General features: G+C 46.0%; 1 protein-coding gene and 2 long non-coding RNA genes across 4 annotated transcripts in view; 1 reads left to right on the top strand and 2 right to left on the bottom strand.

Moving 5' to 3' along the window:
* The window catches only part of LOC146337767 (protein RoBo-1-like), a 50662-nt gene extending 41221 nt beyond the window's left edge, over window positions 1–9441 (bottom strand). The window contains exons 1-6 of one of the 2 annotated variants that reach the window (XM_084815223.1): window positions 9384–9441; window positions 6457–6558; window positions 6145–6258; window positions 5210–5362; window positions 2852–2982; window positions 331–531 (exon numbers count right to left, since the gene is read on the bottom strand). In XM_084815223.1, coding sequence (XP_084671349.1) covers window positions 472–531; window positions 2852–2982; window positions 5210–5362; window positions 6145–6258; window positions 6457–6558; window positions 9384–9432 — 609 coding nt within the window. In that variant the 5' untranslated portion in view covers window positions 9433–9441 and the 3' untranslated portion in view covers window positions 331–471. Of the gene's footprint in view, window positions 1–330; window positions 532–2851; window positions 2983–5209; window positions 5363–6144; window positions 6259–6456; window positions 6559–9383 lie in introns of those variants that run through there. The other variant, XM_084815224.1, reaches the window with a different exon arrangement.
* Window positions 9442–13505: 4064 nt separating this feature from the next.
* LOC146337769 (uncharacterized) lies at window positions 13506–26263 on the top strand. The gene is made up of 3 exons (XR_014785084.1): window positions 13506–16422; window positions 20045–20216; window positions 24463–26263. It is a non-coding gene; the product is annotated as an uncharacterized LOC146337769 (long non-coding RNA).
* Window positions 15092–21423, bottom strand: LOC146337770 (uncharacterized). Its single transcript, XR_014785085.1, has 5 exons — window positions 19699–21423; window positions 18075–18150; window positions 16877–16987; window positions 16231–16383; window positions 15092–15681 (listed from the first exon to the last, which is right to left on the bottom strand). It is a non-coding gene; the product is annotated as an uncharacterized LOC146337770 (long non-coding RNA).
* Window positions 26264–27837: the final 1574 nt, after the last annotated feature.

Below are 27837 nucleotides of genomic sequence, written 5' to 3' on the forward strand. Positions count from 1 at the left end.
CTTGCAGGAGTTGGAGGGGTCCTGGGAAACAAAGCCAGTCAGGAAAACTCTCATAGGGCTGGGTTTTGGAATCCTTTGGAAGAAGACAGACTCGCCTGAAGTCTTGTTCTGGGAGTAGCCCTCCCAATCATGCTTTTTCAGACAATACCCTTCTTTACTCCCACAGTCTGCTGAAGTTTATGTTGTTTGCTTCCACCTTCTGGTTTATCTTTCCCCCAAGCACAAAAACACACAACTCGAGACTACCAGCCCTTTTCATACTCATTAGTCTAGATAATCCGTTTCCTTCAAGAGTGCCTGGAGTTGTCCTGCAACCACCTGCTCACGTACCTTGCCCAAGAAGGGGATGTTAACCAACAGACTATAATTGTTAATGTCCTCCAGGTCCAGGTTAGGCTTTTCACAATCCACCATTCACATTATCACAGCTGGGGTCTCTTCCTGGATTGCTGGAGCGAAGGTGACGAGCTCTCAGCTGCTCCAGTGCAGGGTTTTATCCCTTGCCTTCCTTGGGGAGGGAGCAACAGGTGGCTGCAAGGGAGGGAAAGGACAGAGCGTAATCAGAAAGCCCCCAGGAGAGGCTGAGACAGCCAAGAAAGGTGGGAAGGTGGCAGCAGGGAGGAGCAGGAAGGAGCTCATCACATCAGGGCATGTTGCTGCAGACAGACAGCCACCAACACCACCCCTGTCCTGTCCCACTCCTCCCACAATGGCTTCCCTCAGTTGGACAGCCAGCCGCATGTTAATTTGACCCAACTTATGGGGAGAACAAATGGATGGGATAGGAGGAAGGCAGCCCAAATCCAATCCGGGTGAGCATCACTGGACTAAAGCAGCAAGCTGAACAAGCCAGCTCGATTCCCCATTCACAATATCACAGTAGTGCTGTTTTCCCCATTCACAATATCACATTAGCACTATTTTAACCTTTCACAACATTGCAGTAGTGCTGTTTTAACCTTTCAAATATCTCAGTGGTGGATGAGAGGGGAGAGGTGTGGAGTAAACTGCAGGGGCTTAATTCCGGGCTTCCATTAAACTTCCCTGGAGTGTGGACAGGAGCAGGGAACAAGCCTCTCTCATTCTCTGAGCAGCACCTACACGGATGATGACCTTCAGTTCTACTTGCTGGACTCCGCCCACCCAATCCCAAAGTATGGCAGCTTTGAAGTGCCGTTTGACCCACGGAAGTGGGGGTTTAGGTAGTGTATACTCCGCTTTTCTTCCTTCGTGTGCTGCTGGCGGACCAAAGCAATTTCATGAAAATCCAGGATGGACAGTAGGTTTTGTTGTCATGGTGTATGTCGTGGCGAAGCAGCTTTTGTGGGGGGTGCTTTTTCTTACACTTAATTGCTCTACTGCAACAAGGAGCAACAGGCCTACACAATGCAATGCCCAGCAGGCTACAATGTTCCCCCTTGTAGAGTCATTCCAGAAGCATTGTGGACGGTCGGGAGTAGGGATGTATGAAAGTCACTTACCTTTCCGCGGATTATGTTCATGGTGGGGAGGAGGCGTTCCGTCCCTCCCCCCAGAATCCTCGAAGGGGGGAGGAGGTGATCCGGTCCTCCCCCCGGAATCCTGCCCAGCCGGCTGTGCTCCACAGTGGCTCCGCAGAGCAGCCGGCCAGTCCCAGGCCAGGGCCATCCGCAGCCGGATTTGGGTAAACAAACAAAAAAATGTGTGCGCAAATGGCGGCTATGGCCGCCGCCATTTGCGTTCCTTATTTTTCGCCATCTTAGTCTATGTAAATATTTATGTAGACTATTACGGCGAAAATAAAGGGGAACACAAATAGCATAGTGGGTGCTATTTGCATCCCTTTTTGATTCGCCGTTTTAGCCTACGTAAATATTTAGGCTAAAACGGCGAATCAAAAAGGGATGCAAATAGCGCCCACTATGCTATTTGCGTTCCCCTTTATATTTATTAAATATTTACGTAGACTAAGATGGCAAAAAATAAGGAACACAAATGTTGGCGGCCGTAGCCACCGCCATTTGTGTACGCTTTTTTTTTTACCCCGACGTGATAGGCTACGTAAGTCTTTTCGTAGCCTATCACATCTATTGGGGGGGGGGACGACAAGACTGCAAATAGTGGCGGCGGCAGCCGGTTAGAAGACCAGCCGCCACTGCCGCCGCCCGGAACATCAGCCCCAGGTAAGTCTCATCCCGGGGGGGATCCGTGGGGGGGCGGGGGGGCAGGCCGTTCCGTCACAGATTTTGGGGGGCTGAATGCACTGGCATTCGGCCTCACCGAGATCCGTGGCAGAATTCTCTGACATCCCTAGTTGGGAGACAGTTTGGGAAACAGCAAATTAGGCCTTAGAACAGACAATGATCATCAGCTTTTAATATATTACATCTACAAGCTCCTGATTACGGAGTGCAGCTAACAGTCCATCCAAATGGTTTGACCAGTCGCCAGTTATCATTAAGGCTCCTCTTCTCTCTCTCCCTTCTCTCTCTCACTCTCTGGCTCTGGCTCCTTTTTTCTTCTCTTTATGGAATGGAATCACTCCATTCACTTGAATGGGGAGTGTAACCCCCCCCCAAAAAAAATCAGGTGGAGCAGGAGAGGGAACAAAGCTCTCCCACCATCAAGGACCCTGTTGCTACAATGGTCCTTGGCAGGGGCAGGCTTCCATCCCACCCACCCCAGCCATTTTTGACAGGGCACCTCCCCCTGCCCCCCACCCCCTATAAGCATCTGGAGGAGGAATCACTCCATTCATTTGCAGAGGGGGGAAATAGTTTGGCAGGTGCCCCAGCCTGGCCTTGCCAACACAGTGGCACCCATGGGTGTCACATTGGGGACCCAAAACATATAACTTCAGAAATATCAATACCTTGAAATGTGACAAAACTAAAGCAGAAAATGTCACTTCCTTTACAATATACCCTCTCCTCAGGGCAGTCTTCGTCAAAGAAGAGCAGGCTGGGCAAGCTTTTCCATTGTATTTCTCGCTTGTACTTGGCACTGGAAAATAAAAAAGTCAGGAAGCTTAAGGTAGCCCAAGTCACCTAAGGGTGAAATTCTATGCATGTTTAGAAAGAGAAAAATCCTACAGCTCCCAGCATCCCTCCAGCCAGCTGGCTGGGGAAAGCTGGGAGTTGTAGGACTTTTCTCTGTCTAAACATGCATAGGATTGCAACGTCAGAGAAGGTACCCTCAGGTCCTACCTGCTATTTGGGATAATGAAAACTGACCTGCCTTATGGGATTGTTTTTTTAGTGACTGAGATATTTGCAAAGTGAGTGCTATGCAAATATAAGTACTAAAGATGAGGGTGAAGCAAAGCTTAAAGTGTTGCTACAGAGATTTGATCTAGTGGAGGGTGCCGGACAAGCTCAATCTCGTTGAGGTTCTCATTGTTTCACCAGCAAGCTTTTTCTGTCCTGGTTTAATACAGGGTTTCTTTCTGCATAGAAAATTGGATGTATTTTTGTGCATTTTTCAAGTGTACACCTTTTTTTGTGCACAATTTCCAAAGGGGTGATTTTTTTTTTTTTTGCAATGCACCCATTGAATTTGTGCAAATTTTAGAAATGTACGCACTTTTCTTTGCACATTTTTCAGATATGAACATGTTAACAAAGGCATTATTTTTGTTTATTTTGTTAAACAGAACACATTGCAAGCTCAGAAATGTACAGATTTCCAACCGCAAATTGCGTTCAGGACTGGGACTTACCGATCAGGTAAATCCATAGAAAAAACCTGATGGAGTGAATTTCTCAACCATCCCTACATGGTTGCAGTTAGAATGACTCCCCGATTCTCATATCTGATAGAGTCTGTGTGTACACGCATACATAAGCAGAACCTCAACTTGTGCAGAAGCACACCAGGCAGAGGTGACCTTGAAGTGACACAACCAGTTCTGCAAATGTGGACCAGGATTGCCAGAAGCAACGCCAAGAGGAGCCAATCCAATTTATATTTGGTCATACCAGTGCATAGTAAGAATCAAGAGTAAGAAGGACTTGAGAGAACACGGAGTCACAAGGACTCATGACTCGTCTTGGGAGGGCCAAAGCATATAGGATCTGGATGAATGTACATCACTCTCTTCCGTGCTGCTAAGAATAACATGCACATCTTATTGAGTCACCACCAGCACCAAAACCATTCCAACCACGGAAACTGACCTGCATGTGACACAGAACCTTTCAAAGTTCAGAGATGTCACTTTATATCAGTGTAGCCAACTCAAAACAGGTAAATGCAACTTGTAAATCAAGGTTTTGTGGATCATAACCATTAACCAATTAAAGCTCATCCCATCCTCCAAGGCACGACCTCTGACTCATAGGGGTTCATCACACGGAGCTTTTATCCTGCTCTCTCGGAAGTCTGAGGGCTCTTTAGATGACGCCATTACCCTCCAGGGTGTCTCCCGCAGCCTATCTCATGTTTTCCCCAAATGCAAAAAATGTGGTACATTTCTCAGCCCACGGAACAGGAGCGCCATGACCTCCCTGTGAAATTCTCCAATAGCGGGAGAAACTGCTGTGTCTGCCAGCTGTGGGCGTTTGTTTTCAGTTGTTGGGGGTGTGGTCAGGATGAGATTTGACAGGCGCGAGGGCCAGAATCTCCTGCCGATTGCGTCTCCAGTCTCTGCATTTCTCAGTCGGAGGGAGAAGAGGATAAAATGCCTCCCTGCAATGAAGGGAGACACATCTGATTCCCCCATCCCACCAAGCTCAGAAGCAATGTCCTCTGTTGTTTCAGAGCACCCTATTAAGTTCAGTGGGACTTACTCCCAAGTAAGTGTGCTGAGGGTTGCAGACTTACAGGGTGCTCTTATGTCTACTCAGAAGTAAGTCCCATTGAGTTCAATGTGACTTACGCCCATGTAAGTGTGCCAAGGGTTGCAGACTTACAGCACGGTCTTACGTTTTATGTCTACTCAGAAGTAAGTCAGAGGTTTCCTGGGGGCTGAGAGAAAACAGTACAGCAGAAGTTAAGCTATGAAAACAAGACACACACACCCCTCCTTTGCACACATGCCAGGGAGGGAGGGAGGCATTCAAACCATGTGGCTGCCGTGTAAAGAAGCCCTTCCTAATCCCGCAAAGAAAATGAAAGCAGGAAGCTCCGGAAATGATGTGGGTTTTTGTGGGGGTTTTGCTTAATGTAGAAACACCCACAGTCATGCTGACAGATAGGCAGGAAAGGAGAACAAGAGAAAAACAATACCTACATACAGGAGTGCCTGGTGTGCAGCCATCTTCCATGCAACAGTGGGTATTTTCCTTAATGAATTTTCCTTTGCCAAAAACCAGAGTAATCAGTCCAGTGTTGCATGCCTCAGAGGATGCACAGCTCTTAACTAGAGATGAAAATGTGGTGTGGCCTGCAGAAAAAGAGAGGCTATATTTCAATGTGCATGGGTATGGGTTGGATGTACATGGGCATGTATGAGGGGAGATAGCTGTGTCTCTAAGACAATGTTTTTGATTTAATCTAGATCTTATAGAACCTAAAGCACAGGTAGGCAACGTGGTGCCCAAGGGCACCAATGCATCCCCATGCATCTTTCTTGGCACCCACCAAGGTGCCCTACCCCTACCCCTTTTAATTTTTTAATTAACACATTTTCTTATCAGCAGCTGGGATTGCTGGGAAATAGGTTTCTGTTGGTGCTGAAAACTGTTGGTTGAAAGGAGTTGGGGCACAAATCCTACCTCTACCTTGTACTCAGACTTTTGGGCAGGTTACTTGTCCTTTGCCACACCTCCCATGGCAGCCATTTTGTGATGGTACCAAGGGCAGTTTCTCAAATTGCCACATGTGCCCACGGTCCAAAAAAGTTGCCTACCCCTGACCTAAAGCATAGCTTTAGAGCCCAGGATGATATCAGCCTTGCCTTTATGTCATATGCCTATTGCTCAGAAGTAAAACACATGTTTTGCACACTGAGGGCCCCACATTTGCTCTCTAGTTAAAGGTTGCAACTCTGCCAGGCTGGAAGAGACCTCTGTCTGAGGCCTTGGATAACCGGTGCCAGTCAGGAAGAGCAATACTGGGCATGCCGGCCATTTATCTCACTATAAGGCAGCTTCAAATATTGGCGTGCCTTGCACAAATGGTGGTCTATTAACTGGCATGGCCGGGTTTATGGTCCCTCTCACCCACCTCCAGAGCCTTCCATCAAACTGATGGCACAGGCAACTTGGCCCTCAGGACAAGCCTGCTTCCTGCCTGTGCAGCTTGTGGCTCCACTGCACATTTCACACTTCATAAAGGCACCTGCAGGAGGGGTGAAGAAAGGAAGGGATGAGCAAAGGTTACATGAAGTCTATGGTCTGGGTAGTATTCTAAGTTATCAACCAGAGAAGAAGAACTAAAGCCCACATGGGTGGCTAGTATGATGCCCGTGAATTCAAATGGAAAATCCCCACCCACCCCCCAACATTTCATGAGATGAACTTAACAGCTGCTCCTTACCTGTATGCAGAAACACGGAGAAGAGGAAAAGTCCCAGGCGACCCTGCATGGTAATGGGACATGCAAACACTCTCAATGGCCAGATTTTGTGGCCTGAAGTATCTGCAAAAGCATTCAGAGCAGCAGGGAGGAGGAGGAGGAGGAGGAGGAGAAGGGTTAAATTTCTCATCCAGCACAAAATGAGTTGCCATAAGCTGCAAACATGACTTTCTGTTAGAAATTGTCTCTCCTATGTTAGAAAAGTCATGTCAGAAAATCTTGCAAGAGCTGGAATCCAAGACAACCGCCATGAATTCTCGTTTTGGTTATTATTATGTAGTTACTGGCTAGATTCAACCACTGACAGCTCATTAACAGAGCTGAGACAGGTCTGGCTTTTCCAAACGCTTTATGACAACCAACGGTTAAACAAGGACATCCTCTCCTAATCCAGCTCTACTCCTAAAGCGCTTCCGAAACACTCTTAATGCTTCCCAAACACATTACACTGAATGGGGCTTTTGCTACGTGAGAACATCCAGCCCTCCAGCCGACGCTATCCAACTGGACTTCTATTGAGTCTTGTACCTTTTGAGCACCTCTGATATCACTGGTAGCCGCTGAGGAAATTTATTTGCAAGGCAGACTATACATTTCCATAAGAAGTAAGAAGTAAAAGGGCCCCACTGAACCAAAAATTAATCTCCAGTTTTACTAATATAAAGACTATTGTGATTTCCATTTTTCTGTTCTCTGCTCTGAACAGGACCTGTGAGTTCTTATTAGTGCTTCATTTCACTCACTGCTGACTTCCAAATGTCTCCATTTGACAGTCTACGCAAGCACGTTTCTATCTAGGCAGCAAAAGGCAGGGTTTGGGACAGTCCCCAAAGATTGTAATGATCTTCAGGGGTTGGTAGCAATCCATTTCTTTTCATGGTACCATTATTTAAGACGAGGCAGCAAGGTGTTCTGTCCTTTTATTCCTCGTCCTCCAGGAAATAAAGCTTGACCAGTGGTGATAGCAGTGAAGAGGAGGTGAGCACACTCAGGGAGGGTGGTCCACAGAGGGCACCTTGCCCACCCACCCACTCCAAATAAAGTCCAAATAAAGACCATGAAGCAACCATTGCATCCAGTGAAGCATCTGACTCTGTTTGGGAGACCAGCCCCCTCGCCCCGGCTAGATCTACACCTTGTGCCATAACATTACGACGCCATCATGGTGATGCTATATTGCTCTTGCGCATTTATACCTCATCGGACACACAATGACTTTGTTGAGGTATTTTGGATAATGTGGAATAAAAAGCAGGAAATAACACTATGATAGCAGTATATAGAATGTGCAATGTGCCCCAACACCTATCAGTGATTGAGCCCCCATATCAAGATCCATGACAGCACCAACCAACCACTGAAGAGGATGAACAGGGCACCACAGTCCGGGCAACTCAACCCTGTTCTGTCAGCTGGGAGAAAGGGCCTCCATCAGAGCAATAGCCGCAGGCCTAAAGGGGCATAAGCCTCCTGCAACTAGGCAAAATTGCACTGTGTAAATGGTTGGGGTTTGGCCAGAAATGGAGGTGGAAGCCATCCATGGTTAACATAGCTTCACAGTCTTCCAGTAATAACTGCCAACCCTGCAGAATCCAGTCTGGGATGAAAAATGGGATATCAGTGGACTAAATAAATAAACAGAAACTTTAGAAGAATCCTGCTGGATCAGACAAATGACCTATCTAGTCCAGCATTCTGTTCTTCACAGTAGCTAACCAGATGCCTCTGCGAAGTCCACAACGCAGGCCGTGAAGCCCTCTCTCCCACCCTTGCTGCCAAGTGGTATTCAGACATGCTGCCTCCGACCCTGGAGGAAGTTAATACAGCCACCAAAGGAGGTTTGACAGCCTTGTCCTCTGTGGATTTTTTGTAATCCCCTTTTAAAGCCATCTCAGCTAGTATACATTTATTTATATACAGACATAGAGATGAAGGAAAGGATAAACAGGGACTAATAGGAGAAGGACACCGCTACCTATGAGTAAAGACTATTAAATGCAATGGGGTTTACTCATGCAACCCTATGCAGACTTCCTTGGGAGCGAGCCCCACTGAGCTCTGAGAGGGTAAACATATGCAGACAAGGCCAAGGAAGGGGGAAAGAGAAGGGGTCCTGCATGCCATGGTGTAGTGGAGGCAGGGCTCACAGGAACACAGCCCCAGCCCTTTTTCACTGGCAGGGACTCTGATGTCATCTGCCACCCCCCTCAGAATCCCCTGTTCCCTCTGAGTTTAGCTATGATCCACACTGTAGCTGTGGGGGGAATGAATTTTCCAAGCGACAATATATTGTTCTATGTTGGAATGCAAAGTATTTGGGATGACTTGGTCTGGTATGGGCAATTAAGACCTATTCGCTTTACCAAAGTCGTGCTCCTGGTAGAGATGAGAACTCCTAGAACTGGTTTGTTGAAATGGATCAACACAGCTGCCTGAAATTTTGGACTGCCCTTGGAAACTGTCACAATGAGCTCCTGCATTTCCAAATTTACCACTACACCACTGTGTGTGCGTGTGTGTGCGTGTAGTTCAATCCAGCTGGGTACGTGGACGTTTCTGTTGGAGGGGGGAGATATAATGAAGGAGCTTAGGGAAGGCGAATGGGTAATGCTGGGGTGCTACGGGAGTGTGCAAGGGGGCTGTTTAAATGAGAAGGGATCTGTCCATGAGGGCTGAGTTGAGTGGGTGAAGCTTCCAGAGAGTATCATATTTTGTAGGGATGTCAGAGAATTCCACGATGGATCTCGGTGAGGCCGAATGCCAGTGCATTCGGCCCCCCGAAATCCATCATGGAACGAAGCCCCCGCCCCACCAACCCACGAAAGGCACGTGGGATGAAGTCCCTGCCGCCCCCGCCCCACAAAAGGCACGCGAAACAGAGCACTTACCTGCTCCCGTCTGCGCTGCTTTGCGAATTGCAGCCGTCCTGGCCGCCATTCGCTTCCTCTTCTTCCTAGCCATGATAGGCTATGTAAGTATTTACGCAACTAAATACTTTTATTTATTTATAAATAAATAAAATTTATTGCCAGCGTACGCAAATGGCGGCGTCTACCACCATTTACGTATGATGGGGTTCCCCCCCCCTGCCGTGATAGGCTACGTAACTATTTACGTAGCCTATCATGGCTCACTACAGGGACGCAAATGGCGGCGGCTATGACAGCCATTTGCGTCTCTGCAGGGCTGCCCAGCGGCCGGATGTCCGGCTGCGGGCGGCCGGATGTCTGGCTGCGGGCAACCAGAGCCGGCCAGCAGCTCCGCGGCTTGGCTGCAGAGCGGAGCCAGCCGGGCAGGATTCCGGGGGGAGGGATGGAGCGCCTCCCCCCCCATCGAGGATTCCGGGGGGAGAGACGGAGCGCCTCCCCACCACCACGGATGCCCCTGTGTGGAGCCCGGTAAGGGATTCATACATCCCTAATATTTTGAAAACCTAAAATGTTTGTGAGTGAGTGAGCGAGTGAAAAGGATTTTAACCCCCCTGCATTTTTTTTCTCAGACGTCCAATTGAAATACCCCTGCCTTACTCTCAGGCAGCTGCACTGTTTTTGGATCCCAGTCGAAGGCTGTATATCTTACAAGGTTGGATAATCTTAGAAGGGGGCGTGGCTGCGAGGGGGCGTGGCTGTGACTGTCACGAAGGGACCTGCACTTCTGGATTTGCCACTACGCTACTGCCTGCGTGTCCCATCAACCTCAGCAGGGTGTTGAGCTCTGGGTAAACTTACCTAGGGCAATAAATGCTTACCTAAGCTGGGGATGCATGAGTGAAACAAGCCTTTTTGCTGGGGGGGGGGGGAGACTGCAAGGAGATGAATTCAAAAAAGCAAGAAAAGGCCAGTTTTAACTGGGTACTAGTAGGCCTCAGACCCGATGGAAATCATAAAGAATGCAGGCAGCGGCCTATTCACCCCTCCAGGCTCATGCTGGGCCCAGCCCTTAAAGAGCCTGGCCCAGGGCAAACCTCCCCATTCTTTCTCCACAAAGGGGGGAAAGCCACCAAGCTACCCCCTCCAGTGTCTAGACAGCCTCTTCAGGGCTGAGCAGAAGGTAGATCTGAATTTACTAGTAGATCTCTGGTGACTGATTTGCAGTAGCTCAGCAAAGGATTTCTGACTCCCAATCATTTAATAATAGCGGCGACAGAACAACCCCACCTTCAGTTATACAGCTGAAATGAAGAAAGCTTATGGTAACCAGGGGAGGAATTTTGCATGGAAGGACTGTGAGCGACATTCCATTCTGGTACTTACAAGAAATTCCCAGACCCAGAATTCTTTGATTCTGGCAAGCTGAAAGACCGCCCTCTCCCATATGAACCTGCCTAGATCTTAAGGTCTTTGGAAGAGGCCCTTCTTTTGATATCGCTGCCTTCAGAGGCACGTTTGGTGATGACACAAGAGAGGGTGTTCTTAGTGGCCGCTCCCAGGCTGTGGAACTCCCTGCCAAGGGACGTTGGCTCCCTCTCTCCTGTCCTTTTGCCAGCAGGCAAAAACGTTTTTATACAAGCAGGCCTTTGGCATGTAAGCAGGTCTGTTGGATGCTGTCTTTATTCTATTATCATGGTGTTTTAATTATGTTTCAGTGCATTTGTTTTCATCAAGTTTAATCAATGCATTTGTTTAATCAAGCTTTATTTATGGTTACAAGCTGCGCTGAGTGTCATTTTTCTTGGTAAAAAGGCAGGGTACAAATCAAATAAATAATAAATAATCTTAATAATTCCAGTTGGTGGATATTGGGTTTCCAGTAAAAAGCAAAGTAGATCCAACAAGCCTGATGACTGTCCATGTGCTAAACAACTTCCAAGTGAGTGTGTGCACCTCCATTTTAACCCTCTTTTCCTGCCTTGTAATATAGAAATAGAAATTGCCACCCACAGGCACTGTACTACCTTATCAAGTGTTTGCCTTTGTTTAGCATCTTCTTTGCAAACTTAGCCAATTTGAATTTGATGCCTGGGCGTACACCATTACTCTTGGTGCTTCAGTGACGTCTGTCACCAGTCTCTCAATGCAGCAAAAATAACAGCCAGCTTCATTTCCTTTTACTGTAAATCAAATTCCTTTATTTGGGGTGCAATCCTATGCATGCTTAGACCAAAAATGTCCTAAAATTCCCAGCATTCCCCAGCCAGCACTGGAGTTGTAGGACTTTTTGCTGTCTAAACATGCATAGGATTGCACTCTTAGGGCGCAATCCTATGGGGACAGGCAGCCGCCTCCAAACTCGGAGGCAACCGCCTATCCAGTGCACGGCAGGAGAAGCACGGAGGGTATCGTTCCGATCTCAGCTGTCTAGCCGTGGGAAGGTGGAGCAGGGGAGGAGGCTGCCAGACGACACACTGGCATTTCCACCTTCCCTGCCCTGGAATACCCTGTTTTGGCCGCTCCGCACTCCTCTTCCAAGTGCGGGGCCGTTCTGTGCTGCCTTCAAGGCAGTGCAGAAAGGGGGAAGGTCGGTTCCCTGGGAACCAACCTTGGAATGCAGGCTCCGAGGTCGTTTCCTGGAAACCCACATATCCTATGGCCATCTAGCCTCTGACTAGCGGCCATAGGATTGCTCCCTCCAGGTAGTAGTATAAACATAAGTACATCAGCAGTGACTAAAGGTCACTTGGAACACATTCCCCTAGCCCTTAAACTGGGGCAAGACACAATGTTATGTTTTACAAGTTTCTTGGTACAGAGAGCAAGAAGGTTGGGCACACCTTGAATACCTGAGTTTGGCACTCTCAGGATTTCTTACTTCTTCTATTGATGTAAGTGGATGTTTTTTTGACACAGGTTTTCATGGATCCCCTTCCTCCTTGAGTGGTCAGCAAGTCATTGTTCATTAGACCCAGGTGCACTAATTTACTGGTTTAGTTTTTGAAATCTAGGGCTTTTCGTCTGCCCTCCTTCCCCATGCATGTTCATCTCGCAACAACCGTATGTCTTGCCTGTCACTAGTGTTAATATAAGCAATTAAATGCTGATGTTTACTAGCTCATGCCAAAAGCATAGATGCATTTTGTTTATTTCAATTCGTTTAGTTTCTTAATCCAGTAATCAATTAAACAGCCAGAGAAAACTCAAAAGCCAACTTTTAAAAAGTGAAAAGGAAAAAGAAATGAACAGAAAGCAAAGAGGTAACTGCCCTAAAGAGGCTTCAGAGCTAATTACCAGCTAACTCCCTGATCACTGCTGAGTGTGCCCAGCCGGGTTTCCCCTGATCTCCCCTTATTCAAACCATGTAGAATGGAAGAGAGGTCTGGCACACAGAGGGAAGACTATTGATCAACCTCTCCTGGAATAAAATGACTGTGAGTAAAGTCTTACAGAGGTCCGTATGGCACCCACAGGTACTTCCAACGGTATCCGCGGAGCTCTCCACTCCCTGTCCCCTTCAAAAATTAATTAGCAGTTAACAGAAAATTAATTAATTGAATAACATTGTGGGGGGCAGGTTCTCCTTCCTGTTCCTGAACCTGCCACTGGTCAGCAGGGCAGGAAGGGAAAAGTTGCTTCCTGGCCCCACCCAATCTCCTTCCAACCACACAGACCCTTTTTCCCTGCTGTCTCTCCACTCCCAGCCTCTAGCCCTGCTCTTTCTCTCCACCCAACCCCTTTTCTCACATTTCTCTCCCTTTTCCATCTCCCTTCACCTTGTTCTTTCTCTCCCACTCATCCCTTTATCTTGCTGTTTCTCCCTTCTCCTAGCCTCTAGCCTTGTTCTTTCTTTCCTCTCTGCCCCTTTGCCTTACTATTTCCCCCTCCCTCCCAGCCTCTAGCCCTGCTATTTATCTCCCTGCCCCAAATTCTTTTGACTACCCAGGCCCCCATGGCAGCCATTATGTGAGTAGCCACATCCTCCATGGGAGCCATTTTGTGGTGGTATTTGAATGAGAAACTGCCTGGGTACCCTACCTTCACTGCCTCAAGTTTATGGGGAAAGAGGCAGGAAATAAATGTATGAAATAAATAAGTGTGACTGCACATTATCTCAGCCAACACCCCCTGTAGCTGAGTATCACAAGGGAAGATCATCAGTGTGAGATTCAGAAAACTTTGTCGGCTATTATTGATCATTTTCTTAAAGGACATCTGATAAGTTTCTGAGCAAGTTCGGGGTTTCCAGAAACACATTTTGATAACCACCTTCTTTTTGATCCTTCCTGGATGAGATTAAATGTATTATATGGAAGCAGAAAATATAATACACTGATCTTTTGCCTCTGAGGCTCATATGCAGCACAGGGTTGGGGGGACCACACAGATACATGCATGCGCATACACACTGTGATCATGCCAGTGACAAGTGCAATCCTGGCTTCCAAAGATGGTCTCTGTAAGGGTGGAGAAGGGCAGAACCAACTCCACCCCAGCAGAGAGAAAATATGCTCTATCCACACTGCCAAACAGCTGCTTAGCAGGTTAGGAGGGGCATGATCTACCAGAGGATGGGATTGCGTGGAGGCAGAGTTAAAGCCTCTCCCCGCTCCCTCCGCCTCCTGCCCCAGCAATCCTGATCAAGAGCACTGTTTCCCTGCTACTGTCAGCAGCAGGGAAATAATTATCATGACTGTATTGGGATTCCTGGGGATAGGGGGAGTTAAGGTTAATCCCTCTGCCCTACCCTGCTAGTGTTCTTGCCATGTAGCTGATCAGCTGGGCAGCAGGGGACAGTGGCCAGGGCTCTGTGGACAGTGCAGAGTGGCTAAAGGCCACATGAAGCCTTCAGGCTACAGGTTGCCCTCCTCTAAAGTAGGCGAATGTTTGCAAGTACACTGTCCTTGTGAATTTAGTGTCAAATGGACCACCATGACATCTGTTCTTTTGCTTTTTATCCTCTGTGCGTGTGACTTAAGTCGTATATAAGCCAGGAGGAGACAACCAATTCATTACTTTATATTTCAGATGCAAGCACACAATGAAGGATCATAAGACTGATACTGAAATTCAAAAGCTCACTTTCTGTTTTATATTTAAGTGTTCCCCCCAAAAAAAATCCTCTTAGGGTTGCCAGGCTTTTCTTTTTTAACTGACAGGGCACCTTTGCTTTTAACTGCTGCAGTGTCATAAAGTATATCATATATCGAGGTGGAGAAGGTTAGCAAATTACTGACAAAGTTGGAAGGGGGTTGGAGTTAAAATCTTGAAAATAATGGCAAGGGACAATAAGGGATTAGTGTTTTAAAAGGTTTGACATAAGTTATACAAGACAAACAGAAAGCTAGTAGGTTAACCTTTTCCAAACATGCAGATAAAGAAGAGTGCAAAACCTTAATGTGCTGTACTTCCTCCTGTAATGCAACTATTAAAGACACAGCAGCCTTGCCAGAAAAGAAACTTGGCTACCTTATTCCTGGCCTGTTGCAAATGAATTCTTCCTTCTCTTACCAGGAAGTAGGAGCAGGTTCAGAAATTCAAATATAGGGTATCATTTGCAACAGAACAGCAACCAGCTTTCTTTTCTGGCAGTGCTCCTGTGCCCTTAACAGCCACATGACAGTGGTACAGGCCCAATGGATGTAGAACTGTCCTATCACATGGAGAGTTTTACCATATTCTAATCTTTGCCCACCCTTCCTCCAAGCAGTTGAGGGCCCATTAAAATGTCACCAAACACCAAATTTAGTCATACATTTATTTCAGCTCTGGCAACTCCATCAGTGCAAAGAGATACACTGAATCCCAACCCCGGGGGATCCCTGCTGCGGCACATTATTTTCCCGGAGAGAAATGGATGACAGGCATTGACTTCTAATGGAAAAGTACAATGGAGGCAGTTGTAGCCAGGCTTCTCTGGAGACTGCTATTTATATAAGAAGAAATATGCATGTTAATTGCATTCATGCAATCAACATAATAATATTCTGGCCCTGAGCTTTAGCAGTCTAAAGTGCTATGTAATGTTATGTATCACAAATAGGAGTAGGGCAGCGAATGAAGTGTTGATGAGCAGATTTTATCTAGCAAACAGCCCCTCACCTCATCCCAGATGCTGCTGTTAGAAGAAACAGGTTTTGCCACCAGCCTCTTTACATTCTGCCAAGGAAGGGAACAGCGACCATATTTTGGTGCCCATATAATTACTTTTTAAAAAGTCCAAAATAGCAAGATGATAATGTGTAACGTACCTTTCAATAAATCAAAACCACAATTGTTTTGAAGCTATGGACTTTTGACTGGCAATTTCTAGAGCCTATAAATGAATGAAATGATATTTTAGATAATGTAATTAGCTGGCTTTTAACTGATTAAAGTTTAATCACATGTTGCAAATTCTGAAGTAAGATCTGTTTTTCTTAAATATTCCCAAAACAAAATAAAGAAAAGGGTGTAACACCTTTATTAGGCCAACAAGGTCACAAAAAATATCACCTTTAAAACAGCAACACCAAACCAAACCAAAAATTTTAAAGGCACAAGAATCCCTGAACCTATGTGCCTGAAATTTAGCAAGATTAATTTCCTCATAATAGGCTATTATTCTTTATTGATATCTAATCATAGTCAGTGGGAGGCAGAAAGTGCTGGATTTTCAAATCAAAATTTGGATTTGGCCCCTGAGTCAAACTGGGCAACCTCCAAATCAGTCTGAGGTGAATCGTCATTTTTCTGAATTGCCAAATCAGGTTCTGAACCGAATCTTGTGGTCAGTTCATGCCCCTACTTAAAAGCTCTAAATAGCTTGAGACCCAGTATCTGATTGAACACTTCTTCCTGTATCCATGTAGGAAACAATACCTACGTTCAGGTGTCGCTGGTGTGCAGGCATTTTCCATGCAACAGGCGGTATTTTTCCTGAGGAATTTTCTGTTGGCAAAAGTCACCTGAAGCACTCCAGCTTTGCAGACATCAGAGGTGGCACAGTGCTTTTCTACAATTGAAATGTTTTTGTCATCTGCAAAAAAATGAAGAAAAAGGAGGGTATATTTAGAAGGTGAGAGGTGTTACCTGGGCTGGATGTACATGAGCATGCATGAGGAGACTCAGGGGAGGGAAGAGGACAGTGTCTCTAAGGTATGCTGATGATATAATCCAGGTCTTACTGAACTTAAAGTATGGCTTTGGAGCCCAGGACCCTACCAGCTCTGTCTCTATGCTGTGTACCCAAGAAGAGGCCGTTGCTCAGCCTTAGAGCACATATTTTTTACACAGAGGGCCCCAGATTTGCTCTCTAGTTAAAGGATGTAACTGCCAGGCTGGGCAAGGCTTCTGCCTGAGGCCTTGGATAGTCACTGCCAGCCAAAGTGGACATACTGGGCATGCTGGACAACTGCCCTACCTTAATATAAGGTGGCTTCAAATATCCATGCACCTTGCCTAGTCATGTACCGTGCCTAAACTGTGGCCTAGTTACTGCCATGGCCTGGTTTATGATCCCTCTCACCCACCTTCTGAACCATAATTCAAAGTGATGGCACAGGCATCTTTGCCTTTGGCACAAGCCTTCTTGCCTGTGCAGCTGTTTTCTCCCCTACACACTTCACATTCCAAAGAGGCACCTGGAAGAGGGAAGACAAAAGATTACATGAAGTTTATGGGGCAGGCAGAGTTCTAAGTTGTTCAGTGAGAGAAGGCATAACCCAGGGGACTAACGCTCCTTTAAATAATTGTCCACTGTAGCTGTATGTAGGATCCTATATATTCCATACTCCCCTCTGTCAAAAAAATAAAAATGAACCTCTGCTTCCAAGCAATACGAACTCTGTGACCCATATAAATTGTTAAGCTATTTAAATATTTCCTTTTTACTTTGCACAATTAATTCTGTAATATTTATACAATTCTCAATCATTTATTCTGATTTGGCTACTCCTGGGAAATTTGAGGAGCACTGAAACATCACTCCTACCTACTGGATGTTATAGAAAAACCCCTATAGCTTTTGAGACATCAACAGGCATTGCCCAAACACTTCCAAGTGTATCTTTGCTGCAGTGAGTGCTAGAAACCTAGATGAAAGCTGAGATTCTCAGAAATATTCGTTCTGCATTTAAGGCGACATTTTGCCATCTCCTGCATTCTTGTGGAATCAGAGTACACACACAGCCATTGCTCAAAGACTAGGGAGCAGGGAGCCAAGATAGCCTTCCGGTTGCTTTTTTCTAGTATCTACTTGCAGGGATGAGAATATTCCATACACCCCTCCATCAAAAAAATAAAAATGAGCTTCTACTTCCAGGTAACACAAACCCTGTGACCCATATGCACTGTTAAACTAATTTACCTATTTGCTTTTACTTTGCACAATTCTTTTAATGCCACCAGGCTGGCCCTTCGTCCCTCATAAGCACCTACAGTAGTTCCAACATTTGAGTTGCAGACTCAGAAGGCTCAATCCTGGAACCTGTTTTCTATGGCCTGCCTTTGAAAGACAGGAAGGTCTCCCTTGCCTCAGATAGTTTAACCAGATGATCTTTGCCCCTTCAAAATCTATGTCTGCCTTTGACGGGACAACTTTCTCCTGGTTTGATGAGTCATATTCATACAAATACAGTGACACCAAATCATACCAGCTAAGATCTGATTGGCCCCATTGATCCCAAAGGAATAATTCTCCCACGCAAGGGGTGCCTAGCTGCTCCTTACCTGTAGTTACGAGCACAGAGAACAGTAGAAGCCCCAGGAGAGGAGGCACGAAGGTGGGAAGTGCTCAGTGAAAGGCCTGATAAAAAAAATAAAAAACGAGGCAAATGTTGTGGTCTGTATTATCTGCCAAAGCATTCAGAACATCAGCGTGTATAAAAAGAGAAACATTGTTACCCAGTAGGAAATGCATAGCCTTAAGCTGCAAACGCAGGGAGACCCCCAAAACCTAGAGCTGGCATTGCATTCAGTGGGGCTTTTGACAATCCTTACGAGAACAGGAACACACGCACCGCCATACCAAGCTGCTCCACAGCACCACCCACCTGCTGAAGAGGAAGAACAGGGCAGCAAGCACAGGCCTCAGTCCAAGCTCTTCCACCCCATTCTGTCAGTTGGAAAAGATGGCCTCCACCAGAGCAGCAGGAGGCCTGAATGCAGCAAGTAGTGAAAATTGCATCATATGGGGATGGATGGGGTTTGGGCAGAAGAGGTGAAGGAAGCCATCTGTGGTTAACATAGCTTTGCAGTTTTTTGGTAGTAAGCCTGTCTACACAACAGGATGGGAGTCAATTTGGGATGAAAAGTAGGTTAAATGAATAAATACGAACATAAGAAGGATCTTGCTTGCTTAGACCACAGGCCTATTTAGGCCAGTTTCCTGTTTCCCAGGAGTGGCCAACCAGATTAAGGACCAAAAGCTGTCTAAACAAAAACATATTCCCCTACTGTCAAAAGGTAATCACCCCGGGCTTCTGGAATTATTACTGTCAGGGTCTGAAACCCTGCTCCCCCCACGCACACGCACACTTCAGTCCTTAATTCTCTCAGGCACCCCCACCCCCACCCCCAAATCCCCACTCCCCTTTCAAGACAGAACTCCACCATAAATCACCTAGTACTCACACCACTCATCCAGATTTTTAATTAACAAGAGGAGATGCTTAAGTCCTGTATTGACAGAGGACAAGCTTAAGTTATGGGTTCCCCCAGTCTAGAGCCTTCAAATGCAGAATGACTGGGTCCATTCCCCTTTTCCATAGACTCCACAGGATTTTTAAATGGCTGCTTTTAGTGCTACAAAACTAAAGGATAGAGCCATTTGTTGTTGTTGTTCAGTCATTAATTCATGTCCAACTCTTCGTGACCCCATGGACCATAGCATGCCAGGCCTTCCTGTCCTCCGCTCTCTCCCGGAGTGTGCTCAAATTCATATTGGACACCTTCCGACCTGAGGGGCTCATCTTCCGGCGTCATATCTTTTAGCCTTGTGATACGTTCCATGGGGTTTTCTTGGCAAGAATACTGGAGTGGGAGCCATTGCTCAGTGATAAAAGTGCCTGTTTTGCATGCAGTCAGCTTTGGAAGACCCAGCTCCCCACAGTTTATTTTTTTTATTATTTGTAATGGCTCCTTTGAGCACTACAGAACACTCAAAGGGTCAAGGCTGGAAGGGTCCACTCAGGAACAAGAGTCTACTCATCAGGAGGAAGTATCAACCCCACAGGAATTTTTAAAGTTTCTTTTTTAATGGTGCTACTGAGCATCAAAGGGGTGAAGGCTGGAAGGGTCTACTCATGAGGAGGAGGAACCAGCTGTGAGTATTAACGAGCCAGACTCAATTCACCTGTGGCTGCAAAACTGCAGATGTAGTTTATATAAGATCTCATCTTAGCTGGCTGTATTTCCACAGATCTCTTGTTCTTGACTAGTGTGCTCCAGTTACTGACTGACTCAAGATGCTACCTTGGGTGGGCAGGCCAAAGAGTTACTTGGGCACTTACTCTGCTGCCCCCAGCTGTGCTGAAAAAAACAAATGAGCAAACAAAACCCTATTGAAATACAGCTTCTGTTAGCGCAATATTTGAAAATTAAGGTGCCTCTCTGGATATCACAATTAGGAAGTTTTACATTTTGTTAGTTTTGGTGTTCCTTCTTGTATGTAACTGTACGTTTTCACTCTTCTGCCCCAGCTTGACTATCTGTCTGCCCCAGAGATAGACTCAGAATGTGGCCTTTGCTGGGCTGGCCAAAGAGTTCCATGGAGACTTACTCTGCTTGCCTCATGTGGACGGGTTGAATGAAAGGTGAATTGCAGCTTCTGCTGAAGGCGTCTCTGGAAACATTGCTGTTAACATACCCCAGGTGAGTCCCCCTGCCCCTTTGTGGCTTGATCAGTTTGAAACTGGGGTTTACATATATCTTGCAACCATACCCTAATTAGGAATGGGGATGCGTGAGCTTAGAGCTGGGGATCACGCATGCTGGGCAAGTCTCCCCTTCATGGGGATGCATTAGCTCAGAATTCGGACTCACGTATGCCTGGCACATCTCCACTTTATGGGGTACCTCAACATAGAGATGGGGTTCACATGTGTCTTGCAGTTATCCCTCTCATGGGGATGCATCAGCTGACAGGTGGGGTTCAAACATGGCTCGCACATCTCCACTTCATTGGGATACATCAACTTAAACCTGGGGTTTACACATGCCTGGGACATCTCCCCATAATGGGGATGCATCAGCTTAGGTCTGGGGTTCACACATGCCTGTCACGTCTCCCCTTCTTGGGGTGCCTGAGCTTTGATTTCGGGTTCACACATGCCTTGCACCTCTCCCTTTCATGGTGATGAATTAGCTTAGATCTGGAGTTCACACATGCATGGCAGGTCACTTCATGGAGTGCATCAGCTTACATCTGGGGTTCCCACATGCCTCTCGCATCTCCTGTTCATGGGGTGCATGAGCTTAGATTTCAGGTTCCCACATGCTTTGCCCATCTCCCCTTCATGGTAATGAATCAGGTTAGAGCTGGAGTTTACACATGCCTGGCATGTTTCCCCTTCATGCTGATGCATGAGCTTAGATCTGGGGTTCATACATGCCTGGAATGTCCACTTTGTCCTTCCCCCCATCATGTTCACCCATGCCTTGCAAATATCCCCTTCATAGGCATATATCATCTTAGAGCTGGGGTTCACACATGCCTGTAACATCCTCCCTCTATGGGGATGGATCAGCGTAGAACTTGGGTTAACACATGCCTGGCAAATATCCCCTTCATGGGGATGCATCCCCCTTTTGTCTGTCAAATAGGGATGTACGAAAATCACTTACCTGGTCCCGCAGCTTGCTTCGCGGTGGGGGGGAGGCGCTTTGGTTCTCCCCCCGAAGTTCAGGCCGGTGGGGGAGGCGCCCCACCTTGCCTGCCCGAAATTCAGGCCGGGGGTGGAGGCGCCCTGCCTCGCCTGGCCGAAATTCAGGCCGGGGGGGAGGCGCCCCGCCTCGCCCGGCCGAAATTCAGGCCGGGGAGAAGCGCCCCGTCTCCCCGGATGTGAAATAAAAAAGTGAATGTAAAAAAACACACACACACGTGATAGGTTACGTAACGATTTACGTAGCCTATCACGGCTAGATTTCCAAAGTCAGCCGTGATAGGCTACGTAAATCGTTACGTAGCCTATCACGGGTGACTTTGAAAAAAAAAAAAGCGCGTACACAAATGGCGGCGCCCATGGGCGCCGCCATTTGTGTTCCTTATTTGGGCCCGGGTAGTCTACATAAATCTTTACGTAGACTACCCAGGCCCAAATAAGGAACGCAAATGGCGGTGCCCATGGGCGCCGCCATTTGTGTACATGCTTTTTTTTTTTCAAAGTCACCTGTGATAGGCTACGTAATGATTTAGGTAGCCTTTCACGGCTGACTTTGGAAATCTAGCCGTGATAGGCTATGTAAATCGTTACGTAGCCTATCACGTGTGTGGGGTGTTGTTTTTTTTACATTCACTTTGTAATGGCAGCGGCGGCGGCCGGTCGGAAGACCGGCCGCCGCCCCTGCCCCCGCCGAAACGCCGCCAGGACCCACTGCCGAGAGGGACATTCGAGGGAGGTAAGTCCCATCTGGGGGGCGCGGGGGGACAGAGAATTTCACCGCCAATTTCGGGGGGCCGAATGCGTTGGCATTCGGCCTCCCCGAGATTCGTGGAAAAATTCTCCGCCATCCCTACTGTCAAAGCAACACTGACCTATTAGAAGCTGTTCTTTTTCTTATTCTGGAGTGAGTGAGTGCCCTTGTTTCTTAGTATTTCTGCATGCTGTAGATCACATCTCCTGATTTCACATCTGGTGTGGAGCCTAAAGCGTGCCTGATATTTCCTAAATTAATTTAAGCTGAACACCACCCCGTTGTGCCTGCTATGTTCTACTTCTGCTTTTGCAACTTATAGGTCATATTTCGCATATCTTCTTTTTGATAATTGGTGTTGTACTGTCAGGAGCGCCCTGGCGGCCTCTGTCAGTCTACTCCAATAGCTAACTCAAGACACAGACAAAAGGATTGTTTTCAAGGCTTTAATCCTTTTACAACTTAATGACTCTTGCAGATGCTAATCATCAGCGACTAAGCAAGGAACAGCAGAGTAGCCTATGCTCTGGGTTAGGCAGTTGATCCCCGTTTGAAGGAGAATCACTTGCAGTCCCTGAACTTATGGGCTAGGGAGAGATCCTCCCTCTTTCCCTTGGGTCCTTGGGACGCGACCGTTGCTTGCGCACCAAACGGGCGCTACGCCTCCTTTCCGCGCCCTCCAGCTTTCGTCGCTCCTGGCGTCAACGTTGAGCATCCAGCAAGCCCCCCTCCCACACTCTCTCACTGCCAGGGTCACTATCTATCCCAGGAATGCTGGCAGGAGGAATCTGCCAGCTGCTGTGCCTGTGAGAGATGAGCGAGCTCCTCTCCCACGGATTGCTGTTCCTCCTCAGAATCAGAACTGCTCTGGGGTTCTATCGGCTCAGTTTCCACCCTGACATGTACATTCTTGCAATCTTCTCTGTTTCATTTTGTATTATTACATTGTATTGTGCATTATTTGTTCGATTCTAATTTTATTACTGCCTTTATTTTAATCCTGAAAAATCTAAATCCTCATTAAGCCCTGTGGGCAGCACACTTTTTAAGGAGATGATCCATAACGGCTCTCTTTTGCTTCATAATCTTTCATCTCCGTTCACCGTATTGATAACCCCCAAAATGATGTTATTTGGTTTATGTTACATCTCTATGAAATGCTTGACCTTTGGTGCTCTTGCCCTTTGATGTCTTAAGTTGTGCAGATGTTCTCCTACTTGGAGATTTTAAGGTCTCGAGGTCTTTCCAACATAGATCTTGTGGCAGGGGCATGAGATTGCATATATCACTCCTGAGGAGTTGCAGGTCAGAAAATATGAGATCTGAATGAGATTGCCAGTGTTCGGGTTTTCAAAAGATGTTTGCTTTTTGGTGAATTTAAAATATGCACAGTGGCCATGGGGATGGTGTCCTTTTGGTCTTTGTGTGTGAAACATGGTCGGTTGCACTGTCCTTTTTGTCTTCCATGTATGTTCTGTTTGCACTAGCGAGTCCTTGAGATTTTTTGTTCTCTTTGGAACATTACTCTGGGTCTCGTAGTTAGAAATGCTAGATGCTGAACCAGATGCCAGTTGGAAAAAATATGCATTTGTAGGTTTTTTTGTAACCAGATTGAAAGGAAGAATGCATGTTGTTTGCTGCTCAGTTTGTTATTTCTGCTTTCTTTTTTGGGTACCCAATAGGATGTCTCGTTTACAGGCCTGTACTTTATTAACTGCTGATTTTATCATCTGGGTAGGGTATCCCCTTTCTCGGAAGCATTGCTCTAATGAACGTTGTCCTTTGAAAAAATCATGGCGTCTTGTACAGTTATGTTTCATTCTGTAAAACTTGCTGTGGGTTAAATTATTTCTGAGATGTGCTGGATGATAGCTGTCATATCTTAAAGTATTTTTATCCTAATAAAAAGGGGGGGAAAGTTTAACAAAAGGATAAAAACAGGAACAAATGATGTATATATTTTAAGTAATATCATATCTAAAAATACATTTATATGTGTACACAGACATACACACACAAATATGCACTGTATTACAATATAACATAAAAAGAGAAGTAGTTATTATTACTATTGTTATTATCATTATCATTATCAGATTATTATTATTATTATTACTATTCCTTGTTGGCTAAACCTTTAATGTTTATTAATATGTGTTAACTGAATGGTAATTTATGGCCAATGGAAATGGATTGCTTGTTTCTATTTCTGTGCTATAAGACCATTTGGATATTTGGTTTGTTCTTATTGAAGTTTAATATAATTCTGTTTTTTCTTTTTTTCTCTTCCTTCTTTTGCTATCCTCCCTTTTTTCTTTTTCTTAGAATACTGTAATGTTGGAAACTGAAGGTTCTGATTATATTATTGGTAGTGTTTATTTCATTTATAAAAATAAAAAATAGATTAAAAACAAAAAGAAAGTATTTTTATCTGTTGGTTTGTGAAAAATGGTACTCCAAAGCTCACGTGTGTGTTTTTTGACAGCAACATCCAAGACGTGCACCTGCGCAGGACTGTATGATGCTTCAAAGGTAAGATTTAAATCTCTTGTATTCACCCACTGGAAAAACTCTTCTGACTTATGATGCATGTCCCTCCAGATCAAAAACACATTATCAGGGTACCTTAGCCATGTGATTATTTTGGGACTGTGTGGATTATTACAAAAAAAAATGTTCAAAATTTTGCATAGATAAATTGACAATTTCTGGGGCCGTGGGCATCCCATTGCCACCTGTTTAGTTGGCCAGAAAAAGTTCTTATTGAATGAGAAATAATTCTTTCACAAAGCTATCTCGGCCAGTAAGGGGGAAAAAAATGGGTTGGTGGATTTCTTTTTCATGTTTTTGTAATGTATCGAATACAATGTGCAACGTTTCATCTTGAGGAATGCTAGTGGATAAGGACCTCACCTCCATGGTGGCTAAGGTATCTTCTTGCTGCACTTAGATGCCTTCAATCTTTTGTAGAAAACGTGTGGAGTCTGAAATATATGATTGCATAGATGAGATGAAAGGCTTTAAGAAGTAATCAGCAAACTGAGATATAGGTTCTAATACTGAATTGTTCCCTGAGGCTATGGGGCGGCCTGGAGAAGGATTGGTGCCCTTGTGGATCTTTGGCAAAACATAAAACGAAGGCACCCTGGGATTTTTCTGGAGCAGGAAGTTGAATTCAGATGGACTCATCCATCCCAGAGCTTGGCCCTCTTCCAAAGTGTTGCTAATTTGTGAACTTATTTCTTTAGTAGGGCCGCTTGTGGCTGTGATGTATGAGGTCTGATCTTGTGAGTTGACCTGGTAGATCCTGAACCAGATGCCAGTTGAAGAAAATATGCATTTGTAGGTTTTTTGTACCTGGATTGAAAGGAAGAATGCATGTTGTTTGCTGCTCAGTTTGTTGTCTCTCCGCTCTTTTTTGGGTACCCAATAGGATGTCTTGTTTACAGGCCTGAGCTTTATCACCTGGGTAGGGTATCCCCTTTCTTGGAAGCATTGCACTAATGAATGTGATCCTTTTAAAAAAAATCTTGGCTTCTTGTACAGTTATGTTTCATTCTGTAAAACTTGCTGTGGGGTAAATTACATCTGAGATGTGCTGGATGATAGCTGTCATATCTTAAGAAAGTATTTTCATCTGTTGGTTCGTGAAAAATGGTACTCACACCAAGTCAAAAGCACATTATCAAGGAACCTTAGCCATGTGATTATTTTGGGACTGTGGATTATTACAAAAAAAAATCGTTGTTCAAAATTTTGCATAGAGAAATTGGGGCCATGGGGCATCCCATCGTCACCCGTTTGGCAAAACATAAAACAGGGGCACCTGGGATTTTTCTGGAGCAGGAAGTTGAATTCCGGTGGACTAATCTATCCCATGGATGGATGGATAGATAGATAGAGCCATCCAGCCCTCTTCCAAAATGTTGCTAATTTGTGAACTTACTTCTTTAGTAGGATCGCATGTAGGGATGTCAGAGAATTCCGCCACGGATCTCGGGGAGGCCAAATGCCAGCGCATTCGGCCCCCCGAAATTGGTGGCGGAACGGTCTGCCACCCCCCCGCCCCCCCTGGGACGAGACTTACCTGGGGCAGATCTTCCTGGAGGCGGTGGCAGCAGCGGCGGCCGGTCTTCCGACCAGCTGCCGCCGCCACCATTTCCAGTTAAAAAAAAAAAAATGTGATAGGCTACGTAAAGATTTACGTAGCCTATCACAGCTGACTTTAAAAAAAAAATGCGCGTATGCAAATGGCGGTGGCCATGGCCGCTGCCATTTGCGTTCCTTATTTTGGCACGTCTTAGTCTATGTAAACATTTACGTAGACTAAGACAGCGAAAATAAGGGGAACACAAATAGCGTAGACGCTACGCTATTTGCATTCCCCTTATTTTTGCCATCTTAGTCTACGTAAATATTTACGTAGACTAAGATGTGCCAAAATAAAGAACGCAAATGGCGGTGGCCATGGCCGCCGCCATTTGCGTACGCGCGTTTTGTTTTGTTTTAAATCAGCCGTGATAGGCTACGTAAACATTTACGTAGCCTATCATGGCTGACTGCAGGGACGCAAACGGCGGCGGCTACAGCCGCCGCCATTTGCGTCCCTGCTAGCCAGCGGCCAGATGTGCGGCTGCTGGCGGAGCCGGCCGGTGCCGGTGGCTCCGCAGAATCCCTGCGGAGCGGAGCCAGCCGGCCAGGATTCTGGGGGGAGGGACGGAACGCCTCCCCCCCAGCATCAGCATAATCCGCGGAAAGGTAAGTACCTTTCGTATATCCCTAATCGCATGTGGCTGTGATGTATGAGGTCTGATCTTGTAGTTGATGTAGTACCTTTGCTTCATAGTCCTTCCGGTTCTGAATGACAATTGCACCCCCTTTCTCCTCCTTCTTGATGACAATATCTGGGTTTTTAGATAGTTGTTGTAACAGATTCATTTCGACCCTACCCATGTTGTGCCATGGTTGTTGTTCTGTTTCTAGAGCCTCAACTTACCGGAGAATATGCTGTTCATATTCCTGTATAACCGGATCTACTGGTCCAGGTGGCATACCTGTGGACAGCATCCTAAATTTAGATTGTGTCTCATGGCATGTAGTGCCCTGTTTTTGACAATAATACTTCAATTTAACATTTCAATATATTGAAAAAACCTGAATGAATCAAATATGTTTGTACTAGGTCATGTTTCGGGGTCGGGACAAATGAAAGTCCTCTTTTCAATACCTGTTTTTCTGTTTCAGAAAGGATCTTCTCCAATATATTAATGACTAGGGTTTCTTTCTCCTTAGCCTTCTAGGCAGAATTCTCTGGAATGTCTACTTAGGCCTCTTTGGCATCTATCTGGCTGGTCAGCTGTCCTTCTAAATTCCTGAGCAGGGGCCACATCTGCTTAGGGCAGAGTTCACACATGCTGGCATGTCCCCTTAATGTAGATGCATGAGTTTACTGCTGGGGTGAGCACAGCCCAAACACGTTGCCTCTTCATGGGATGCATCAGCTTAGTACTGCAGTTCGCCCATTCCTTGCAAATATCCCCTTCATGAGGATGCATCAGCTTAGGTTCACACATGCCTGGCACCTCAATACATTATTGGGTTTTTCAGCTTAGAGCCGGGATTCACAGACGCCTAGCACATCTCCCATTTATTTATTTATTTATTTATTTATTTATTGCATTTATACCCCACCTTTTTTCCTCTTGCAAGGAACCCAAGGCAGCTTACATTATCCTCCTCCTCTCCATTTTATCCTCACAACAAAAACCCTGTGAGGTGGGTTGGGCTGAGAGTCTGACTGGCCCAAAGTCACCCAGTGGGCTTCCATGGCTGATTGGGAACTAGAACCTGGATCTCCCAG

The sequence above is a fragment of the Heloderma suspectum genome, chromosome 10 (genome assembly GCF_057233095.1).
Source record: "Heloderma suspectum isolate Gila_16-S chromosome 10, 16-S_ref, whole genome shotgun sequence".
Classification (NCBI taxonomy): Eukaryota; Metazoa; Chordata; class Lepidosauria; order Squamata; family Helodermatidae; genus Heloderma; species Heloderma suspectum.